The sequence below is a fragment of the Galeopterus variegatus genome, unplaced genomic scaffold (genome assembly GCF_000696425.1).
Source record: "Galeopterus variegatus unplaced genomic scaffold, G_variegatus-3.0.2 Scaffold8753, whole genome shotgun sequence".
Classification (NCBI taxonomy): Eukaryota; Metazoa; Chordata; class Mammalia; order Dermoptera; family Cynocephalidae; genus Galeopterus; species Galeopterus variegatus.
In genome coordinates, this window is record NW_007734864.1 from 15,724 (window position 1) to 36,748 (window position 21,025).

At 41.7% G+C, this 21,025-nt stretch overlaps 1 protein-coding gene and 1 pseudogene across 1 annotated transcript in view; one reads left to right on the forward strand and one right to left on the reverse strand.

The window, feature by feature from the left end:
* UHRF1BP1 (UHRF1 binding protein 1) overlaps positions 1 to 21,025 on the forward strand; it is a gene marked incomplete at its 5' end in the record, with an annotated part of 41,676 nt that overhangs the window by 10,467 nt on the left and 10,184 nt on the right. The window contains 9 exons of the mRNA XM_008593135.1: positions 4,686 to 4,772; positions 5,304 to 5,474; positions 6,036 to 6,175; positions 6,569 to 6,710; positions 6,962 to 7,155; positions 7,357 to 8,804; positions 12,535 to 12,731; positions 15,359 to 15,513; positions 15,601 to 15,751. Of these exons, the coding sequence (XP_008591357.1) occupies positions 4,686 to 4,772; positions 5,304 to 5,474; positions 6,036 to 6,175; positions 6,569 to 6,710; positions 6,962 to 7,155; positions 7,357 to 8,804; positions 12,535 to 12,731; positions 15,359 to 15,513; positions 15,601 to 15,751 (2,685 nt within the window). The remainder of the gene's footprint in view (positions 1 to 4,685; positions 4,773 to 5,303; positions 5,475 to 6,035; positions 6,176 to 6,568; positions 6,711 to 6,961; positions 7,156 to 7,356; positions 8,805 to 12,534; positions 12,732 to 15,358; positions 15,514 to 15,600; positions 15,752 to 21,025) is intronic.
* LOC103608729 lies at positions 1,236 to 2,356 on the reverse strand (annotated as a pseudogene).

A 21,025-nucleotide genomic window follows, 5' to 3' on the forward strand; every position in this document is an offset into this window, starting at 1 on the left:
AAGACTGTAAAATACCTCAATCGTTATTTTCATATTGATTACACTTTTTTTTTTTTTTTGTCTTTTTCCGTGTCTGGCAACGGATCGCAACCCTCAGTGTTGCCCCCGCACCGGACCAGGGACCGGCAACGGGACTGCAACCCTCGGTGTCGCTCCCGCGCCTCGCTCAGCCAGTGAGCGGGAACCGGTCCGTATGTGGGATCCGAACCCTCGGGCGGGAGCGCCTCCACGCTTCCCAAGCGGCGCACTTATCCAGTGCGCCACCAGGCCGGCCCTGATTACACTTTTTTTAAAAAACTTTTTTCAGTATAGCTACTAGAAAATTTAAGATTAGTTATGTGCCTCACATTATATTTCTATTGGATATGTTTTAATTAAAAATAAAATTAAGTTTTAATTAAAATTAAAATTAATTTGTCATGTACACCAGCCACATTTTAAATGTTCAATATAATCTATAAGCTATAGAACATGTCCATCACAGAAAGTTCTTTTGGACAGTGCTGCTCTAGACTCTACTTTGAAGGCTACACTTACTGCTTTTTTCATTAAGGGATTTGACAACCTGGATTTTGGGACTGCATACTAACATGGTCATCTGTTCCTTAGTATTAGAGATTAAATGATTGGAAACTGGGTGGGTTTTTGGATCAGCTTGGCTTGAGGTGGGGCAGCACTGTCTTTTAAAATCAAACTGGAGCAGCTCACACATCAGGCTTCAGAGAGGAGGTTGGTGGTTGATGGGGAAGAGTATCATCTGCCTCTTTTTAACTGTTTTCCCTCAGGTTAAAGCCTGTGACCCCAAAACTTTCCTATCTCTCTTTCTTAAGGCCAAGCTATCCTCTTTCTGGAGAATTTAGTCATGTACGTATACTGTATACCATTTATGTCTCAAATACGGTTATGTGTTTATGATTAGATATGTTGGTAATTGTTAATTATATGTGATTTTGATTTTAGACCTTATTGTAACATGCTCAGTCCATGTAGTTTGTTGTTCTCTTAGCTCCAAATAACTCCAACAGACAGAGCATAGTAGTGGAACCCTCTTCCTCCAGTAGCTGAGGTCATGAGTACTTGATATCACTCCAAGCAGGCGAAAATTGGCTTTTTTTTTTTTTACAAAACCAACCAAAATGTATTTATTTAATATACATCACAAGGGCTCATCCAGATACTTAATTTAAAAAACAGAAATAAAAGAAAAATAACACCACAGCTCAAGATACAGAGTCCTATATAGAAATCAAGGAAAGAACAGACCATCTAAGGAAAAAATGAAAAGATGACACAAGGAGAGCCTGGACAGCCTGGGTCAGTGCTCTTGGGTAGGTTTCTTGCAGGAACTTAAAAGATGTGGGGTTTTTCCAGAGCTTGGCTGCATGTGTGTTCAAAAGACTGTCAATGTTGGGTTCTCCTAACAGGCTCTGGATGGAGAGCAGGATGGTCCTGACATCGTAGAGGGCAGACCACTTGTCCTTCAGTATGTCCAGGCAGATGTTACCCTGGGTGTCCTCGTTGGAGTGGTAGCAGGGTATGAGTAACTTCACTGTGGATTTGTTGTAAGGGTTGCCACTGGGGAACTCAAGAGAGAGCTTGTAACTCAAGTCCTCATATACAGTGCCAGCTGCTCCATGGATGGTCACTACTCATTTGAAAAAGTTATCTGATTCAGGGAAGGCAGAAATGCCTTTGTCGCCAGACACCATGAGGGTCATCAGTCCTACTGTATGTAGCCTCTTGTCCACAGGGCTTGGGTGGCCCCTCCATTGGGCTCAGCTCCTTTATGGGTGGCAGTGACACTGGTGGCAATGCTGGCGGTGGTTCGGTTGGGGTTTTTTTTTTCTGTTTCATTTCTTTTATTGCTTACTCAATTACACTGTTTTAATTTATTTTTTATTTTTATTTTTATTAAGGAGTAAGGTTTATTGAATATAAAGAATTGACAATATATTTCTATAGGGAAATCAAATGAGTCATCATATTTCTATGTGACATTCTTCCAGATTAATGGGGAGATACTGTTATTGATTGTTGAGAAAGAGAAAGTAACAGAAAGACAACAGAACAGACAGTTTTCTTAGACTTGCTCATTTTTCAGGACTGATATATAATGACTTTTTTTCTCTGAGGGGATTTGGCATATGTTCTCTGTTTTGTCTCAAATTAATTGCTTTGAGGTTTCTCTTCCAGGGAGTGGAGCTTGGTGGTAAATATTTTGCTGTGTTGGTCTACCTCCTCAAGAAATTTCTTAACCACTATGGGTTTGGCATGCTCTGTTGCTTGCCTGGTTTTGGAGGCAGGGGTGGTGCTGGCCCGTGGCCCCTGTCTCTGGGTCGCAGTTTTGAGAGGCCATCTGGGTGGCGCTTGGCAGGAAGAGGGGAGCTCAGAGAACATGACTATGACTGCTGGCTCTTTTCTTTTAAACAGCTTTATTGAGATATAATTCATATACCACACAATTCACCCATTTAGAATATATAACTCAGTATTTTGTAATGTATTCATAGGGTTGTACAACCATCACCATAATCTAATTTTAGAACATTTTTGTCCCTCCTGAAAGAAACTCTGTACCCATTAGCTGTCACTCCTCCTTTTGCAGCCCTAAGCAACCACTCGTCTAGTTTTCATCTTGATATTTGCCTATTCTGAACATTGAAAATTGGCTTGGGGGTTGGGGGAATCAGATATAATAATGGTTTGTGGACCTTCAAAGTGTAACCCTATTTGACAAAATTTTATTCCTTTTATTTCTCTCAATGGGTTTTCTTGGATATCACATGAGCAGCATTGACATTGAGGTAATGGAAGATACATAAAATGTGTGGAAGATCAGCACTACAAACTATGGCAAATAGATGGCTGGGATTAGAGGATTTTCAATTGATTGCTCAATTTCAAAGTCATATGGCAAGAGATGGCCTGTGTACCTGTTGGCTACCATGGCTGCCTTGCTATGGTTATTTATGTTTTGATCCTTAGTGCTTTTGTGATTTGAACTTTGAGAATTCAGTAAAAATAGTTTATGTTTTATTATTTAAATCTACAAAACTTATTCAACTCATCATTAATTGAGTCAGGTATTGAAAAGAAAAAATGTTGACAGTATCTGAATGAATATCTAGTAGCTAGTTTTAAAGTTCTTTTCTTTTTTGTTTTTGGCAGCTGGCTGGTATGTGGATCTGAACCCTGACCTTGTAAAAGCTATTTTCTTATATCAAGCAAAAGTTAATTTCACTAAAAATAATTTTAAGAAATTAATTTAAAATTTTAATTGGTTTACTTTTGCTGGAGAAATAATTTTGAATAATTAAAATTTTGATTATATTGCTATTACGTATTTATAGAAATTGCTGATTTGCATATGTAATTTGATACATTATAATTTATATAAGTAAATAAATTAGATAAAAGGCATCAGCAAATATAGTTATAAAGTTAAGCTAAATATTGCTATCTTTAAAAATTCTAATTTAACATTTAACTTAAAAATTATGTAGTATTTCTTGCCCTACATTGAATAAAAAGAGTAAGCTTTTTACATAATGTTTTTATATATAAAGCACAGATACACAAATAGTACATAGCAGATAGTATATCTGTGGTATTAAAATTTTTTATATCAATTAAGATTTCTTATATGGGGAGGAGGCAATTCGGAAAAAAATGTCTATTATAGCTCCTGGGGGGGTGATTATGAAAAAAATGTTGAGAAACAGAAACAGAAGTATAGGTGTATCTCTTAGTAGGAGAGTGATTAATCCAGAATTTGGGATGGTGACATCTAGACTGGATGGAAATGACCCTACTTGTTGAAAGTATACCAGCTTACACCTAGAGGATTCCGTAGTATTTCCCTTCACTCATTTCTGTGGTGTTTTCCCTCATTTATTGAGCATTTACTACTTACAAGGCTTTATGCTAGATACACTAGTAGAGGACAGGGTGGAAATGCAGAACAGAGTAGGTCAGACAATACATATATGTAGAAGAAATAGTTCCTACTTTTACAATTCTTTAGTCTAATTGGAGAGATAAGATAGAAACATGGAAAATTCATTTAGTAAGAATTAAATGTAAATTTGAGATAAACATAATGCAATATTTGACCTATTGTTAAAAATTCCAGTTTACCTACAGTATTCTATATGTTTACTTTATAATGTTCCAGTTTGTGCAGTGTTTTTAGCATTCCATGGTACTTTGTATGTACAAATTATATAATAATTGTCTGATATCATAACTCTGAGGCCAGGATATGAAAAGAAACAATATGTGCTCTGTTTTTTGGGGAATCTGGCTTATAGCTCTCCAGGTTTTATGTTGAGGGACAGCAATACTAATATTGTTAGGTTTGGGGGAACCAATCAGTCAAGTTTGTAGAGTGTGTCTGCAGGAAACCTAGGATTAGAATTCCTGAATCCCAAGTTTTGCAGTTTCTTTTGCCTTTCTGCAAAGCATTTACAGAGACAATGGAATATTCTTATTTTTTGTTTTTTAGAGCATGTCCATTGACTACTGCAACTCAAAAGAGGAGGATCTCAGCCTTGCAAATCATTTGACATCATGGCCTTTCAGTTGGGTTTTAGAGCTGACCCTCAGAAGACTTTTAAGTGCTTCAAGGGGGTGTTTAGGTGTCTTTGTTCCTTCTACTGCTATTTACCTGTATTTTTCTTTTATAGGTGTCTCTGCAAACAGACTCATGGGTGGTGCCATGCAGCTTACCTTCCACAAGATGGCATTTGACTATTATCCCTTCCACTGGGCAGGTTAGGAGAATTCTGAATGGGGTCAATTCTAGCATGGCCCAAAACATTGAAGGCTAATTCTTGGGTTTATCCTTGACTGTCTAGCAGGAGGGTGCCAGTGATTGCAGCTCATGCTCAGAGAGGTGTTGGGAATATCCCTCTTCCAGAGAACACCTTTTGGAAACTTGCAGGGTCCACTATTGATGATTCTTTATCAGTGATAAAAGGAAGTAGGGAGAGGAGGCAGTGCCTGAGATGCTTTTTATTCTACCTTCGGTCCCTTACTTCCACTAGTTTTAGAGCCTCTCCAGCAGTCCATATTCAAAGATGGCGGCAGTCAGCAGCTGGCCTTTTGGGAGCATTAGGGAAAAGTCAGTATGGAATCCAGAAGAACTTGGGAGCTCTCATTGAATAATTTTTCCTTATCCTAGAGAATTCTGGATTGGAGGTGATGGGTCAGATTCTGAACTATGACTATACTGACAAAAAGGAAAGATTGAAACTTTGTATCATGATCTTGGGCTAAAGTCTTTTTACTTCTTTGTTGCACAGGCGATAGCTGCAAACATTGGGTACGGCACTGTGAGGCCATGGAGAACCGAGGACAGTGGGCCCAGAAGCTGGTGATGGAATTTCAGAGTAAAATGGAGAAGTGGCATGAAGAGATGGGTCTGAAACCATCCTGGCACCTGGGAGTAGACTCTCCCTTCCGGAGAAAAGCAGGTGGGTTATGAAGGACTGGAGGACTCCAGTTGTGTAGCCTCTTGCCATTTATCTTTGAATAACCAGTGGAGATAAAGCAGTGTAATAGCTAATTATCCCAATTGTCTCCTATGGAGAGAAATCAGTGATTTTTCTTTATAGAGTCCTCTGTCCCCAGGGACAGCTGTAATGTTGAAGAGAAGTTGTCATCATTTCTATTCAGTAGGCTGTTGCCTTGGTCTTAAGGAAAATACAATTTTTTTTTAAAGATGACCGGTAAGGGGGTCTTAACCCTTGACTTAGTGTTGTTAGCACCATGCTCTGCCAAGTGAGCTAACCGGCCATCCCTATACAGGGATCCAAACCCATAGCCTTGGTGTTATCAGCATCACACTCTCCCAAGTGAGCCACGGGCTGGCCCAGAAAATACAATCTTTGAGTTTCATCCAGGAGCTAGACAGTATTAAGCTGTCTTTCCTATGTATAGCATTAATGATCTTAGGACTTTTACTTTCCTAATTCTATTAATAATGAGAGTTGAACATATCTGAATCTCTTTCCCACCTTCTTATGTTTACTCAGATTCTCTTTCCAGTCCTCGAAAGAACCCTCTGGAGAGAAACCCCTCTCAGGGCCGACAGACTGCCTTTCGACCTCCAGCATGGAATCGCTTACGCTCTAGCTGCATGGTAGTACGGGTGGATGACCTGGACATCCATCAGGTGAGCACATGGGGAAACATGGCTGGAAAGGGGTGGAACAGTTCACTTGGAAGGCAACTGGAACAGTGTGAACAAAGATATGGAATTCGGGGACTGTTTGCCTCACTTGAACTAGATTGACAGTTTGGTCTGTTTCTTTCTGAGCATGGCTGCTGAGATCAGGATTTGGGAATTCTCCCAGTTTTCTTCTGAATGCCCTACTATGGATCTCCTGCTGAAAAAACTAACTTGCAGATAGTTTGAGGCAGGTGTGAGAATGCCTGGAATATGTGTGAAAAGCACTGTGCTCCCAGTGACAGACTTTGGAAGAATGGTAGAGGCTTTATACTTTCTCAGAGGAAATTGAGTGCTGGGTACTGCTGTAGATACTAACAGTAAGCTGTGATTGCTTAGGTTTCTACAGCTGGACAGCCGAGTAAGAAGCCATCTACACTTCTTTCCTGCAGTCGGAAACTCCACAACCTACCTACTCAGGTCTCTGCCATTCATATTGAATTCACAGAATATTACTTCCCAGATAATCAGGAGCTTCCAGGTAAGCATGTGGACTGGTCATTTCTTCTGTCCACCTCATGCTCTTTACATTTGTTAGCCTTGGGCCCACTGCTTATGTTCTCATTTGTTGTTTAAAGTTTTAGGTGTTCGAGTTAATTTAGCACACCTTTGTTAAAAACTCTGCCCTGTATAAATGTGTACATTTTCTCTCTTGATAATAAATATTAGCTGGTAAGTAACAGTTTAGCTGTTGCTTTGTACATTTTTTCTCTGTTTTTCTCTCCTTTCCAGTTCCCTGTCCCAATCTCTACATCCAGTTGAATGGTCTGACATTTACTATGGATCCAGTCAGCTTGCTCTGGGGAAACCTCTTCTGCCTGGATTTATACCGCAGCTTGGAGCAGTTCAAAGCTATCTACAAACTGGAAGATTCAAGCCAGAAAGATGAACACTTGGACATCCGACTGGATGGCTTCTGGTTGAAGGTAGGGAGATGCTGGGATTTTTTTTCCCCTGTTGGGAGTCATAGCTGCATTTTTCTCACGGCTGTCGTCACAGTTCTGACCTGTTCATTTCATAGAAGTAAGAAAAACAGTTCTACAGCCCAATTTGTCTTTCATCTGTGTATTAGTGGTGAGGTGCTGAGATGCTCAGATGACCATTCTTGTTTCATTTTCTTTCTGAAGGTGGGCTTCCCGCTGGAGAAGAGAGAGCGGGCGGAGGTGTATCGTCCCCAGGCCCTTGTCTTCTCTGCATCAAGCATGGTTGCTACCAATACACGTCATGCCCCATATTGTAGTTGTTCAGACCTCCAGAGTCTCTTCCGGGGTTTTGCTGCTGCTGAGTTTTTTCATTACAATTATGATAACTTTCCCAAGGTTCCAGGTGGCTTTAGCCTTCTGCACATGCTTTTTTTGTATCATGCCTTCCAGATGGATTCCCACCTCCCTCAGCCTAGTATCCTCCCTCCTCAGAGGCCTAAGGCTTCCCAGGATCTATGGTCCATCCATTTCACCCAGATCTCTTTGGAATTTGAGGGAACAGAGAACTTCAAAGGCCATACCTTGAATTTTGTGGCCCCCTTCCCCTTGTCCATTTGGGCCTGCCTACCCCTCCACTGGCAGCAAGCCCAGGCCCGGAAGCTCCGTTTGGCCTCAGAGGGGAGGCTGAAACCATCAGCCAGCTTTGCCAGTCCTGTTCAGTCTGTGGCCCTTACCCCTAACTCTGTGTCCCATCAGAGGTCAAAGACTGAGCATGATTTGAAAAGTCTTTCAGGTCTTACAGAAGTCATAGAAATTTTGAGAGAAGGCAGTGGTGGTGTGGACAGCCAAGGGCCTCTGACAGAGCTGGAGGATTCAGCAGATGTTCACGTGCTTGTACACTCCCCTGCCCATGTCCGTGTGAGGCTTGACCACTATCAGTACTTGGCTCTGCTCCGCCTGAAGGAGGTGCTGCAGGGGCTTCAGGAGCAGCTGACTAAGGATACAGAGGCTATGACTGGGTCTCCCCTCCAGGACCAGTCTGCTTGCATTGGAGTTCTCTTCCCCAGTGCTGAGGTGGCTTTGCTCATGCATCCTGCCCCTGGGGCTGTTGATGCTGATTCTGCAGATTCAGATACCACCAGCCTCATAGATTCAGAGCTGTCTCCTTCAGAGGATCGGGAGCTGAAATCTGATGCTGCCTCAGACCAGGGCCCAGCAAGCCCTGAGAAGATCCTGGAGAATAATAGCATTGAAAATCTGGATGCATCCCAGGAGAGGCCTCATAGCAATGGAGAACTGCAGGACTCAGGTCCACTTGGACAGCATCTGGCAGAGAAGGGCCATGAGGCAGTTGAGTCCCTGCAGGCCAAGAGACTGAGCAGAGCCCAAGCCTCTAGCTTACCAGCTGCATTGAAGCCCCCAGCTGGCAGGGATACTGCTGTGAATGGACAAGGTGAGCTTATTCCCTTGAAGAACATTGAGGGAGAATTGTCAAGTGCTATTCACATGACCAAAGATGCCACCAAGGAGGCTCTACATGCTACCATGGACCTCACCAAGGAAGCTGTGTCCCTGACTAAGGATGCCTTTAGTCTGGGTAGAGATCGAATGACTTCCACCATGCATAAGATGTTGTCCCTGCCTCCAGCCAAGTGAGTGGTTCTCTGCCTCCTTCAGTCACCTCATCTCTTCTTCCTAGTTCTGACCGTTGGGAGAGAATAGTCAAGGAAAATGCATAGGATGGCCTATTTAAAGGGTAGTTTTCAAGTCAACATTTATAGCTTCTTAGAATCAGATTATCTCCTCTTTCACTAATTCACTATTGCTGATACAGATATGCTATATCAGAATAATAATACCTGGGATTTGTATTCATCTCTTTTCAGTGGGATTTTTTGTAATTTTTTGTTTGATTTGATCCCACAGCAGCCTGGTAAGGTAGCTACAGATATTTTATCCCCAGTTTATATCTGAAGAAACTGAGGCTTTAGAGAGGATGAACCCATTGATCCTATGTCTTATAAATAGAAAAGCTGGGGCTTTGGACTTGCTCTTTTTGGTACACTTCATCAACATCTGCCAGAGTAATAGAGAAGGAAGCGTTTCATCCATTCATTCAATAAATATTTTTTGAGCCCTTACTGTGTGCTAAGTTCTCTGTTAAGCACTGGAGATACAGTAAGGAGTAAACAGAAAAACACAGAAATAACAGTCAGAAGAGTGGAAAAATATGGATTTTCCCATGAGTGCCTTGTGGTTTTAGGAAAGATAATGAAGACTAAGAAAAATCTTTGCTGGGACACTTTGTGGTTTTGAGACCGTGGTATAAAGACCATTGGCTTTAGAGCTTTTGTTTAAGTGAATTATCTTAAGTGGGTCTCTATGCAATGCCTGTGGGCATACTAGTACCTGCTAGGATAGACAGCCAAGGAGGAAGGAGAGAGGAAAACTTAAAGGGATGAATGGTATAATGATACTAGCCAACATTTATTGAGTGCTCTCTGTGCATAAAGAAACTGTCCTAAATCATTTCACAGTGTTAATCCACCAAATTCTTCTAACAGCCCTGTAAGGTGAGTACTAATATCACTCCCCATTTTACAGATGAGGAAGCTGAGGCTCAGAGAGGTAAGAAACTTGATCAAGATCATGCAACTTGTGAGTGGTGGGGTAAGGATTGAAAGCCTGGACTTCTAATCACCAAATGTGTTGCTTTTTCTAAATGGACACAAGTAAGGTAGATGGGAAAAGAGGAGAGGTGAAAAAGAAAAGAAAGGTTTGTGACACAAGCTCTTTTGAAACATCAACAGTGACTTCCTAACTGCCCAAGCCAGTGGCCTTTTCTCAGTCCTCCTCCTCCTGGACTCCTTGGTAGCAGTTAACACTGGTAATCAGTTCATTCTGAGCATTTGTACTTCTGCCCAGTTACTCTCACCTCCCTGAAGGAGTCTTCTCTTTTTCCTTGGCTGCTCTCTTCTTTTTATCCTATAAATGTAAATATTCCACAGAGCTAGACTATCCATATTCTGATCACTTTTATGATAATTTTTACTTTTTAAATTATAAAAATGATTTGTGCTTATTGTGTTGACAAGGTAGGAAATAGAAAAATGAAGAAGAAAATATAAAAATCATTTATAATGACACTGTCCAGAGATAGCAACTATTTGGGTCTATTTTCTTTTTTTATGTGTATATATATATATATTTGTGTGTCCATGTGAATGTTCGTATGTGTTTATATATATAACATAAACAATATTGTTTTTACCACAATAGGATTATATTATTTCTACAACACTGCATCCTACTTTATTCACTTGATGTGTTATTATGAATATTTTTCCATTCATTAGGTATTTAAATACATGATTTTTAATTGCTCTATTGTATTCTAGCAAATGGATGTATCATAATTTATTCATCCATGTCACTACCTGGGAATTCATTTAGTCTGTTGCCAGTTTTTCTCAGAACCGATGCTGTCTGTGTTAAGTGTACTTATTTTTGTGAACATTACTTTGTGCTTATTGTATGTATCTAAATCTTTTTTAGAATGAAAACGTAAAAGTGAATTTATTAAGTCAAATACTACAAACATTTTTAAGTTTCTTAATGTATTTGCCAGACTTTCAGAAGGTCTCTGTCAGCCTATGCTTTTGAATACTTTCTCTCTAGATTATTTTATCCATCTTCTTACTTCTGCTATAGTCTGTATTTTCAGTCCTAACTTCCTTCCCCTCCCCTGCTCTTCATTTAAAACTATCTACTGGACATAGCTCCATATGGATCTCCCAGGGGTGCCTCAAACCTCACGTATATAAAACTAAATTCCTTATCCCTCTCCAGGTCAGTTCTTTCTTCTTTTGATAATAGTATTCTCCTACTCAGTCAAGCTCTACATTTTAGCTCATTGCCTCTTAACACTTGTTTGTCATGTTCTGACGGTAATTCCTAGATCAGTGACCCTCAGATTTGAGTGTGCATCAGAGTCACCCAGAGGGCTTGTTAAAACAGATTGCTGAGCCCTGCCCCTCAACTTCCTCATTCACTAGGTATGAGATGGGCCTGAGAATTTGCATTTCTAGGAAGTTTCCTGTTGATGCCGATGGCTCTTACCAGGACCACACTTTGAGAACACTGCTCTAGGCAATCTCATGTCAGTTTTTCCTGTTTGTTTCCACATGTGGACTATTTTGATAAACTATTAATTGATTTCTATACTGGAGGTCTTTTCCTCTCTAGCTTATTTGAAAAAGCCAGGTCAAACTTCCTAAAACTCGGGCGTGATTTTGTTATTTCCCTACTCCAAAACCTTCAGCCTTTTTCATTATACCCTCTGAATTTAGTTTGAACTTTAGTGGGGCATAGTCAATTATTATGATATATCCGTATGTTACTTTACAATTTTCAAAGCACTTTAATATATAATCCTTTATTAAAGGTTTTTAAAATCTGGCTGCAACCCCTCTGGTAAAGTGAAAAAGCACTTAGTAGAAAGTTAGGAGATTCTGGTTTTTCTTAATTCCAATTTTAACTGTGACTTTGGGTCAGTTTCTCCATCTGTAAAATGGGAGGGTAGGATTGAAAGGTCTTTAAAGGTGTCTTCTAATTGCGTTATGCCATTCTAATTGTATCTTCCATTGTTTTCCCCAACAAAACCTATGTTCCAGCTGGGCTGAGCTACTTAGTAGTCTCTTTGTTTCTGGTTCTATACCTTTGTTTGTGCAGTTTCTTCCCCATAGAATGCCCTCTTTTCTATCTCTTTCACAGACCTGCAGGGACCACTTCAGATGCCATCTCCTTCCACAGGGCATTCTTGATCCCCTTCCTCTCATTCTCTCTTCTCTTCAACATTGTCTAGCCTTTGGCTTGTGCCTCTGTCCCTCTCTTATGGCATGTGTGACTTACCTCCATATAATGTTATGGTATACATCTCTTAAAAGATTATAAATTCTTTGAGGACAGGGGATGTCTTATTCATCAATTTATTCATCCCCCACTGCTGGCTCATGCCTAGTATGGTGCCTTGCATTTAGGAGCTTCTTTATTTATTCAGTAAATACTTGTGAAATGAATGCAGGTGGCTTCAGTTGCCATTTATTAGTACCAGGGCAGGAGGTAGCTGATGTATGGGATGACCTTGAATAATCTTGACATTTAATGTTGATATGGGAGAGCTGTTTATGCAGTTAGAGATGCTGGAATAAGAGGATTCAGAAAGGCCAGTGATTGATTGAAAAATGACTTGATCTCTTTATAGCAGGTAATAGATGATATCAGTTTATTTTCACAATAACTGTCTGAGCTAGAGGAGTATTACATGTGGGTGGGAACAAACATGTCTCTGAAGCCACATTTGTTTTGTCTCTTTTTAAACAGGGAGTCCGTAGGCAAGACAGATGAGGGGGTGGCAGCCCCAGTGAGTGGAGGTGCTGCCCGACTCCGATTTTTCTCCATGAAGAGGACAATATCTCAACAGTCATTTGATGGTGTCTCACTGGATAACAGTGGCCCTGAAGACCAAATTTCAGTGGACAGTGATGGCAGTGATAGTTTTGTGATGCTCTTGGAGTCTGGTATGTTGGAGCAGAACCAGACAAATTTGCAGAAGTCCAGAAAGGGTTCTTTCTGCTGCCCATATTCAGATTGGTAGCGTTCAAGAGGAGCTGGTATTTGATAATACAGACATTTTCTTAACCAAAACACAAAGAGAGAGAAATTTCAATGGATTTGTGGCTCTGGCTTTATCTCTGCATCTTCTAGGTTATTGGTTAATACTTGACCTTTATCATAGAAGAGATTCAAACCAATGGAGAGAGTACTAGTCTTTCAGCCACATAGCTACATCAGTAGGATTAGTTCTGTGGTTGGTATCAATGGTGTGAGTATGTTTGTCTAATTTTTTTTTTTTTGCCTGTGTATTTCATTGTTGTTAAATAACCAGGAGCTTTCTGTTTGTTGATAAAATGAGTAACTTTTAGGAATTAAATCAATCACCTGGAAGTTACAATGGTTCCTTTAGCTTATTGAAAAGAAATGTATTAAATGATCCCTTTAGAGTATCTAAATAGAGAATGTATTATTTCTTTTCCTTTCTTTAAAAAAAATTTTTTTATTGGGTATTGACAAATTATAATTGTATATATTTAGTAGGTACAAAGTGATGCTATGATATATGTATACAATGTGGACTTTTTATTTTTATTTTTTTTTCCTTTTTGTCTTTTTTTTTTTTTGTCTTTTTTTTCCGTGTCCGGCAATGGATCGCAACCCTCAGTGTTGCCCCCGTACCGGACCGGGGACCGGCAATGGGATTGCAACCCTCGGTGTTGCTCCCACGCCTCGCTCAGCCAGTGAGCGGGAACCGGTCTGTATGTGGGATCCGAACCCTCGGGCGGGAGCGCTGCCACGCTTCCCAAGCGGCGCACTATCCAGTGCGCCACCGGGCCGGCCCTCCTTTTTGTCTTTTTTCGTGACCGGTAACGGGATCGCAACCCTCGGTGTTGCTCCCGCACCGTGCTCAACCAGTGAGCGGACCGGTCTCTATATGGGATCCGAACCCTCGGCGGGAGCGCCACCACGCTCCCAAGCGCCGCACTCTACCGAGTGCGCCACCAGGCCGGCCCTGGACTTTTTATTTTTTACAGTGAGAAAATTTTTGAATCAAGCTAGTTAACATATCCATCACCTCAAATAAATTATCATTTACTCCTCCTGTCTAACTGAAAAATTGTACCCTTTGATCAACATCTCCCCATTCCCCCACCCCCAGCCCCGGGTAACCACCATTCTGCTCTCTGCTTCTACGTTTTTGGTTGTTTTAGACTCCACATATGAGTGAGAACATGTCATATCTGCTTTCTGTGCCTGGCTTATTTCACTTAAAATAATGTCCTCCAGGTTCATCCATATTGTCCAAATGACAGAATTTCCTTCTTTTTTAAGACTGAGTCTGGCCAGTCAGCTCAGTTGGTTAGAGCCTGGTGTTATATCACCAAGGTCAAGAGTTAGGATCCCCAGACTGGCTAGCTGCCAAAACAAACAAACAAACAAAAAAACAAAAAAGGCTGAATAGAATTCCATTGTATGTATTTACCACATTTCCTTTATAACCATTCTGACAGGTGTGAGGTGATATCTCACTGTGGTTTTAACTTAAGAGAATGAACTTTTTCTTAAGCTGGGTGGTATGTGTCCATGTTTGTTTTGTTATTATTTTTAACTTCTTATGAAAAATTTCAAATATGTATACAAGTAGACAGAATCAAATAATGAACCCTCGTGTACCCATTACCTAGCTTCAACATTAAGAACTCATGGCCATTCCTGTTCATATACACTACTGCCCATTTCCCTTCTTCCCACATTATTTTGAGGCAAATCCCAAACATGACATTTTATCTGTAAATATTTTCATTTATGCATCGTTAGAAAATACAGACCTAAAAATTTTTTAATTATGGTAAAATACATGTAAAATTTACCATCTTAACCATTTTTAAATGTACAGTTTAGTGGCATGTAGTACATTCTCATTGTTCTACAACCATCACCACCTTCCAATTTCAGGACTCTTTTCATCTTGCAAAACTAATTCCCCATTCCCTCTTCCTGCAGACCCTGGCAACTACCATTCTACTTTCTGTCTATAAATTTGACTACTTTAGTTTTCTCATGTAAGTGGAATCATACAGTGTTTGTCCTTTTGTTACTGTCTTATTCCACTTAGTATAACGTCTTCAAGATTCTTCTATTTTGTAGAAGGTGACAGAATCTCCTTCCTTTTTAAGGCTGAGTAATGTTCCATTATATGTATATACCCTGTTTTCTTTATCTATTCATCCATTGATGGATACTTGGGTTGCTTCCATTTACAGACTTTTTTGTGTGGGTTTTTTGGCATCTGGCTGGTCCAGGGATCAAATCCTGGATCTTGGTGTTATAGTACCATGCTTTAACCAACTGAGTTGAACTGGCCAACCCTATAGACTTTTTTAATGTGACAAAATATAATTATCACACTTCAAGAAATTTGCAATAACTCCTTAAACTAATCAAATATCTAGTTAGGCTTCGAATTTCCAGTTGTCTCATGAATGTCAAAAATATTTTGTTTTATTTTTACAGTTGTCATTGATTTCAGAGGTTGGATTTGAGCAGAAGTTTTTGGCTTTTGAACTCTTTTGTCATCTTTCTCATGCAGAATCTGGTCCAGAATCTGTTCCACCAGGATCTTTTCCAAATGTCCTGGATGATGCTGGTGTTCAAGAGAGCCCTGTGGTGGATAACTATGACCAGGGGTCACCAGAGGCCCACAGTTCGGTTTCACCCAGTGGAGAAGACCTCATCCTTCACCCGGTCAGCTGCTCTGCTTTCTTCTTTGCAGAAAGTAGGCTCTGGGCTGGAAGATTGGGACTTGGAACTAAGAGAATCTCCTTTGAACAGGTCTCAGTTCTGGTCCTGAAAGTGAATGAGGTGTCTGTTGGGATTGAGGTACGTGGTGAGGACTTGACAGTAGCCCTGCAAGCAGAGGAACTGACCCTTCAGCAGCTGGGCACCGTGGGACTCTGGCAGTTCCTGCACGGACAGTGCCCAGGTGAGGATAGCGGCCATTCCAGGAGAGCTGGTGGGATTTATCAAGGACAGGTATAGATTAACTTGAACCTGTCACTGTACTCCTAGGGTAGCTGCTGTAGTGCCAACCCTTGGCCCTTCTCTCTAGCAGTCATTAGGGGGAGGAAAAACTCCCATGAAGCCTCTTTCTTGTAAGGAGCCTCTCAGAGCTCTTCCTTGGGCTTTGCATTCACTGGGCTATTCTTCATCTTTACTTCCAAGGCACTCCTTGAGCTTATATATGAGGACAGTGTCCACTTCTTCATTTTCGAGGCTGCTAACATAAAACTGTACCTGACCAGAGAACTTCTATCATTCAGATTCAGTCCTTTGGATGATGATGTCCAAATTGATCAAGAGTCCTACCTGCCTGAGGAAATAGCTGGTGTAGTTGAGATCTCTAATGGGGATTGTAAAATAAAGGTTTCCAACACATTAGAAAGTTAGCTGGATGTCAAAGCCCAGAAAGTGATTCCAGAAGTATGGGGAGGCTTGTTTAGTGCAAATGCCAACAGAAGCTTCTGTTTTGGTGCAAATGCCAGCAGGAATTTTCTAAGCCTTTGGGCGGTGGCGTTTATCCACTACTATGATGTGGAGGTTTTGGATATTTGCAGAAACAAGATTGTCTTTGTAGCTTCCTTTTTACTGTTCTCATATTGTTCTGTGTTTATCAATCCATACCCTTCTGTAGCTAATACCCTTGGCCTAATTGTTCACAACGTAAGAATGTCTCACTTAATATGATCAGGAACCTACCTTTAGTTTATCTAAAAGTAACACAACTTTTAGTTGGTTCTGCAGCACAAAGGTGAGGGGATCAGATGGTGGCTGCATGAACTTAGTCTTCTGCTGTTTTTCTGGCTCCCAGTTATCTAGTGTAGAGGGTGACATGTGTGGTGTTCTCTGCCTTGAAGTCTCTGCTCTGTAGGTTTAAAACACATGTGGGGCATGCATTCTTTCCAGCAGTACACTGTTACCTATTAGGGCCTAGAAGCTTTCCTCATCTGTAAATGTGATTTAAAATCTAAGCCATGAATATGTTTTATTTATTAAAACAAAGGGTTTATATGGAAAAAAAATTCAGTCCTTTGATATGAATTATCATTTATATGAGTACTTTAAAAGATGACAGGAAAGGGCCGGCCCGTGGCTCACTCGGTAGAGTGCGGTGCTGATAACACCAAGGCCGCAGGTTCGGATCCCATATAGGGATGGCCGGTTTGCTCACTGGCTGAGCGCGGTGCAGACAACACCAAGCCAAGGGTTGAGATCCCCTTACCGGTCATCTTTTAAAAAAAAAAAAAGATGACAGGAAAAATCTGGGCTTATGTTACCTATTTCATTAAAAAAAATATTTTTAAAATTATTGAGTAGATACTAAAGAATACTTATAAAATATATGTAAAGGCATAAAATAATAACAATACAGTAAACTCATGTACCCACCACACAGTTTAATAAATACGACAGTACTATTAACTTTGAAATCTCTGGGAGTCCCTCTCCTGAACTTTCCGCTGTCCCTCGCTTGTTGTAGGTAATCACTGTATTAGTCTGTTTGTATTGCTTATAACAAAATACCTGGAGCTGGGTAACTTATAAGAAAATGAAATTTATTACTTACAGTTTCAGAAGCTGGGAAGTCCAAAATCCAAGAAACACATCTGATGAAGGTTTTTGTTGGTGGTGGCTTTACAGCAAAACAGGGGTCTCACGTGGCAGAATATGGCAGAGCAGAGAGAGAAGTTTCACATGCTTTCCTTTTAAGGCCTCAGAACCACACCCCTGACCACCATTATTAATCCATTCACTATGGCATGGTCCTACAATCTAATCACCTTTTCAAGGCCCCCACCTTTCAATTTCCGTAATAGGAGTTCCCACCCTCTTCACACTGTCACAGTGGGGACTGAGTTTTAGGGAAACATCAATCCACAGCATTCCGCCCATGGCCCCCCAAAACTCATGTCCTTTCACACACAAGTACATTCATTTTATCTCCATAGTCTTGTTTCAGCTCAAAAGTCCAGAGTCTCAGGGTCCCATCTGTGAAATCAAACCAATATCCACTTCCAAGATATCATGTTGGGAAAAACAGGGTGCATATCCCTGTTCAAAAAGAGAGAAATAGAGGGCCAGCCCGTGGCTCACTTGGGAGAGTGTGGTGCTGAAAACACCAAGGCCATGGTTTCAGATCCCTATATTATAGGGATGGCCGGTTAGCTCACTTGGGAGAGCGTGGTGCTGACAACAACAAGTCAAGGGTTAAGATCCCCTTACCAGTCATCTTTAAAAAAAAAAAAAAGGGAGAAATAGGCCAAAAGAAAGGGGTAACAGGTCCCAAACAAGTCAGAAACCCAGCAGGGCAGGCATTAAATCTCAAAGCAGGGGAATCATGTACCTTGACTCAATGTTCAATGTCTTCTGCACACTGGTGCAGGGGTTGGGTCCCCAAGTCCTCAGGTAGCTCCACTTTTATGGCTTCCTGGGTCTGAGGCCATGCTTCAGCGCTTGTAGGCTGGCATTGCAGGCTGGTAGTTTCACAATTCTGGGGTCTACATGTGGTCCTGCTCCCATGCCTCCACTAGACATGGCCTTGGTGGGGTTTTTCTGCTGCAACTCTGACCCCACATTTCCTCTTGGTATTGCTCTAGCAAAGGGCTCTGTTCAGTGAATCTGCCCTGCGCATGCAACAAATCTCTTCCTGGGTCCTCAGGCTTTTCCATATATCCTTCAAGTCTGCCAGCCTGCAGACTAACATCATGTGGGTGCCACTAAGTCTTCCGGCTTCTAGCTTCCACAGCTGCAGGTCCAGCCTCACCTGGGACCAACTTAGCCATGGCTAGAGCAGCCAAAGCAGCTGGGGTGCTGGTACTTGAAGTAGCTTCCCGAGGTGTCCCTGGGCATGAATGCATGAAGGGTATGTCAGGCCTGTACCCTGAGACTACTCTGTCTCCTTAGGCCTCTGGCCCTTTAATGAAAGATGCAGTCTCCATGATCTCTGAAATGCCTTCAAGGTCTTTTTTCTCTTCTTTTGATAATCCCTTTCTTCTTTATTAATCTTCTTAGCAACATTGCATTTTTCTCCTGAAAATGCTCTCTGCTTTTCTACAATAGGCAGGCTGCAAATTTTCCAAATCTTTATGCTCTGCTTCCCTTTTAATTATACATTCTGGCAGGACTGGCCCATGGCTCACTTGGGAGAGTGTGGTGCTGATAACACCAAGGCCACAGGTTTGGATTCCTACATAGGGATGGCCAGTTAGCTCACTTGGGAGAGTGTGGTGCTGACAACACCAAGTCAAGGGTTAAGATCCCCTTACCGGTCATCTTTAAAAAAAAAGAAAAAACAAAACCAAAACTCTCTCTCTCTCTCTCTCTCTCTCTCTCTTTCTCTGGCTTTATGTCATGCCTTTTCTTCCATAACTCAGCATAGACTATTGAAAGTAGCTATGCAGCTTCCTGAATGTTTTGCTGCTTAGAAATTTCTTCCACCAAATACCCTGGGTCAGCACCTTTAAGTTCCACATTCCATAATACTTTTGTGCATGAAGAGAATGAAGCCAAGTAGGCAAGGCCAGTTTATAGCAAGGGTGATCTTGCCCCAGTTTCCAGTAAGTCCCTTGTCATTTACATCTACAGTCTTCTCAGAATGGCCTTTACTGTCCATATTTCTTTCTTTTTTTAATTGAATTATAATTGATTATACATATTTTGGGGGTTCAACATTGAACTATGTTGATCAAATCAATATTATTAGCATATACATTATTACAAATCGTACTTATTCTTTATGCCCCTTATCCAATCTCTCCCCATCTCCTCTCCCTCCCCGCTCCCACTTCTGAAAACCCTACATTTCTTCTCTCCTTCTGAAGGAGTAACTGTTACTCTATTGATTTGTTGCCTAGATGATCTGTCCAGTGCTGAGAGAGGTGTGTTCAGGTCCCCTACCATTATCGTAGAATAGATGCTTCCTCTGTCACTCTGTAATGGGCTTTGTGGAGAGAGACATCCTCTTCTTTTCTTTGGTCTCCCATGGTGATTCTCCTTGTGTCAATGCTCTCAAGTGGCTGGTGGGCCATCTGCACAGTGGTTGTGTTGTCTAGCCACTTTTGCAGCAGTCATGGCTATTGTGGTAGCTGTGGTGGGCTATGCACATGGAGGTGGTGTTTTTGGCGTGCTCCTTGCCTGGTTGCAGGAGGAGGAATCAGTGCCGGGCTCCATACATCAGGACCCCAGGTGGGCCCCATGGCAGCAGCAGCATGCCTGGATGTGGGAGGAGGGGTCGGTCCCCGGCTCTATCTGTTTTTACATTCTATGATGTTGTTGGGTGGGAGGGGGAGAGTGGAAAGGGGAAGGAAATAGGGTAGGAGAAGGAGGAAGGAGGGGGGGCATGGTTGAGGCCCATGGCACCCCCCTCATTCCTACAGGGGAGACCAGGGGGTTTCCAGTAGTGGCTAGGTGGTTGGTGGGCTGAATGCAGATGTCAGGGCAGTGTGGGTGAAGCCGTTGGTCCCCTACCACCCAGCCCAGGGTGCTTCCTGTGGTGGCTCGGTGGTCATAACTGGGCTGGTTGTGGATGTCGGGGGGAATGGCTGAGGCCCCTGGCCTTCCCTCCTCCCTTGCTTGGGGTCCCAGAGGACTTATGGTCCTTCTAGGTTTTATAGGTGTTCTTTGGTGAAGTGAGACCTTTACTAGTTAATATCAAACTTTGTCTCTGGTCCGTGGGTATTGTTTTTTCTTTCAGTTCTGTGTTGGATTATTTGCTGTTTCCAGTTCTTGGAAACTAATTTATTGCACTGGAACTAATTTATTGTCCTTTGCTTACTTCTAAAATGTGGGGACCAGTACTTGAGCCCTGTGGTTGAGCTAAATTGCTGCTTTGCTGCTGATTCCCTGGGGGAAGACTTTTTGTGCAGCTCAGGTTTTAATTGTTGACTTTGTAGGTACTCTCTGAGATCAGGTGCACCTGGGTTGTGTAGAAACTCTGGTCTGGACCTGAGTCCTTTCAGCAAACTGCACCCCTGCTATATTCCCGACCAGTCTACACAGAGTGGGCCTGTGCTGATTGGGGGGCAGATCAGCTGTCCTTGCTGTGCCCCAGTGTTCTACTGGTGGGCCCATCTCCCCCACTGCTCGTACTCCAAACACTTCCCATAAGACAGGCCATGTGCCAGTCCCTTGCAATGACTCACTGGCCTCTGAGCAGCTCCTTTTTTTTTTTTTTTTTTTTTTTTTTTTTTTTTTTTTTTTT